This window comes from Austrofundulus limnaeus, unplaced genomic scaffold, assembly GCF_001266775.1.
Source record: "Austrofundulus limnaeus strain Quisiro unplaced genomic scaffold, Austrofundulus_limnaeus-1.0 Scaffold106, whole genome shotgun sequence".
NCBI classification, from domain to species: domain Eukaryota; kingdom Metazoa; phylum Chordata; class Actinopteri; order Cyprinodontiformes; family Rivulidae; genus Austrofundulus; species Austrofundulus limnaeus.
In genome coordinates, this window is record NW_013952508.1 from 450,947 (window position 1) to 453,472 (window position 2,526).

Genomic DNA, 2,526 nt, shown 5'->3' on the forward strand with positions numbered 1-2,526 from the left:
TGTGTGTGTGTGTGTGTGTGTGTGTGTGTGTGAGACTCGGACTGTCGTTGTGCTCGCTCATCACCGTAGATCAGCAACGGGGGCTCAAGGCCCTTCAGATAGCTGGCGAAAGGAAACGAGCCGAAGCGTCCAGAACATCCTTTCTTGCAAAAGAAAAAAAAAAAAAAAGATTCAGTCCAAACATTGTAGAAATTGTTTTTTCAGTATGCAGATGTCTGTGTATAACAGTGCAGCATCTGCCCCCTGCTGGCGTAATCATGAAATTGCACTGATTTGTTGTTTTGTGTTTTTTCTCCTGCAGCTGCATTGAAGGRGATGATGTCAATTTTATGCAACAGAAACTGGAAAAACAGGTGGGAAACAGACATCTATATGCATTTCTTATGCATCTGGTTAATTGTACTGTGRGTACGAAGCATCAGTGTAATTAAGGTTTTTAATTCACGCCTTGCTGGAAACATACTCCTCTTCAGTCGCACTGTTTATCCCAAACTTTGCCACATGCAGACAAATACACAAGCTCAACCAGCAGCAGATGCAGGCTTCAAAGGATTAACAAATAGGAATGTCCAAGTTAGATTGGTGGATTTGATGAAAAGTGTGAGGAGCTCTGGGATTATGGGCTTTTCCGAGCGCACCTCCCACCTCCCTTTCTCTCTCTCTGGCTCCAGTGTTAATGACTCATTAGCAACAAAAAACTGCGCACGCACACAAAACTCTCACTCACTTTGGTGCTTGGTCTTTGGCTTAGAGATCGGCCTTTTTGTTTCCTCTCGGGACCACTTATTGCAGAAGAGGCAGTTCTTAGATGTTCAAACTAAGCTGGAGAGCAGTCTGTTTTTTTTTATTTGACCCCATGAAAATGGAATTTAGAATGTTTTTACTTTAAAAGGAGCAAACAAGGGTTTTATAGTCGCAATGGAACGGGTTTGTACTCTTTTATTTTTTCTTTTTATCTATTCATGTCACATGTGAGGATGTTATACTAATAGTTTTTCAAGCATTTGTTTCTTTCAGTGATGGGAAAAGAACACCAAAACATTAATTTTACTCTTCTTCTGTAGGCTTTGAACAACTTTTATATTTATTCAGCACACACGACTTCAGTTCTTCGAGTTCTTTGCAAGAGCTTAAAATAAAAAAAAGACTCAAATCTAATATTTGCTTTTGTTCACACGCTTTGTTTTCAATATTTCGCCTTAAACAGGAAGGGTTGTGAACGCCTTCATGAAGTCACATCCTGATCCTTAAAAGTCAAGTTCTCAGTCCTAACAAAAGGACTGAGCTTCACAACGGACTGGATTAAAATAGGGTTTTGCACAGCACAGATGAATTGCCCGTTTCTTCTGACACTGTTCCATTTCTTTGTGCTGCTGCTCAGGTTACTGAGGTGTTGTCTAGTTGTGGCGTTGTAACAAAATATTACACGAATCCAGTTTCTTGCACAATCGCAGGAGGAGCAGATGTTGCCGTCAAGCAGAGATTCGAAAAACTGTGAAGCAGGTGTCCCGCAGTTTTCCCACCGTTAGCTGGTGAATTCTGAAAGCTTCTGTCYTATTTGGGACAAAGCTTCCTGCTCTCTTCCACTTCACTAAACCGCATCACTAACGCTGCTTGTTGTTGTGCATTTGGCACACTAATTAATGTGTTTGCGTAATCCATCTGCTGCTCTGACAACCCCACGGTGATTTATTTATTTTTTTTAGCACAATTCATTAAATCATGCAAGGCTGATCTATGTTTTAATTAGAGTGGAATACCAGGTGTAGTGCAGGTCCTTGTGTGTTTAATTGTGCCGGCTGTTTGCAGTGTTTACCAAGAGGCATAGGCTACACCTCATCATGCYTACTAATGTAATGCTTTCCACCCCGGTTCTGTTTTGCCTTTGAACCTGAATCCTATTTCCAGGCCCGGTTTTTGTGCACAGAGTGAGGTTCAGTGAACGCTTGTGTTTGCAGAGGGCGCTGCTGGAGCAGAAACAACGGAGGAAACGTCAGGAACCCCTGATGGTGCAGCCCAACACGGAGGCCCGGCCCCGCCGCCCCAGGGTACGGCGCGGTGAGGAACAGGCCCTGCTGGTGGAGTCCCAACTCACCGGCACCAATGATGCCGTCATCGATGGTAAAAAGAAAAAAAAAAAAAAAAAAAAAAAAAAAAAAAAGGGATACTTTTAATTCTTTATAGGTTAAACCAGGGGTTCTTAACCTTTTTGACTTCGGGGCCCAATTTGTTGAACATAAAGTAGCACAAGGCCCAGTCAGACATTACCAATGTATGGATCAAAATGATAATTATTCTAAATCTTGGTTTAATTTTTATTGTACTTGCATTATAACTAAACTATCATAACTAATATAACTAAATTAAATACACTTAGAGTTAAAAAGTAAAACTCCTGTCAAATAATCACAAGACATGATTATGACAAACATTTTCATATTGTAACCTGCCCATAACAATTATTTGAACAAATACAAAGGTCAGCCAACAGACCACTCAAGCTTCTCAGCACATACTGTATATATA

At 41.0% G+C, this 2,526-nt stretch overlaps 1 protein-coding gene across 5 annotated transcripts in view; it reads left to right on the forward strand.

Annotated features, from left to right (window-relative positions):
* The window catches only part of tulp3 (TUB like protein 3), a 22,725-nt gene that overhangs the window by 14,551 nt on the left and 5,648 nt on the right, over positions 1-2,526 (forward strand). For all 5 annotated transcript variants that reach the window (XR_001310652.1, XM_014013800.1, XM_014013797.1 and 2 more), the window contains exons 3-4: positions 302-353; positions 1,959-2,121. Coding sequence is in view for 4 of the 5 variants with exons in the window: in XM_014013800.1 (XP_013869254.1) it covers positions 302-353; positions 1,959-2,121 (215 nt within the window). In the remaining variant the exon portion in view is untranslated. The remainder of the gene's footprint in view (positions 1-301; positions 354-1,958; positions 2,122-2,526) is intronic.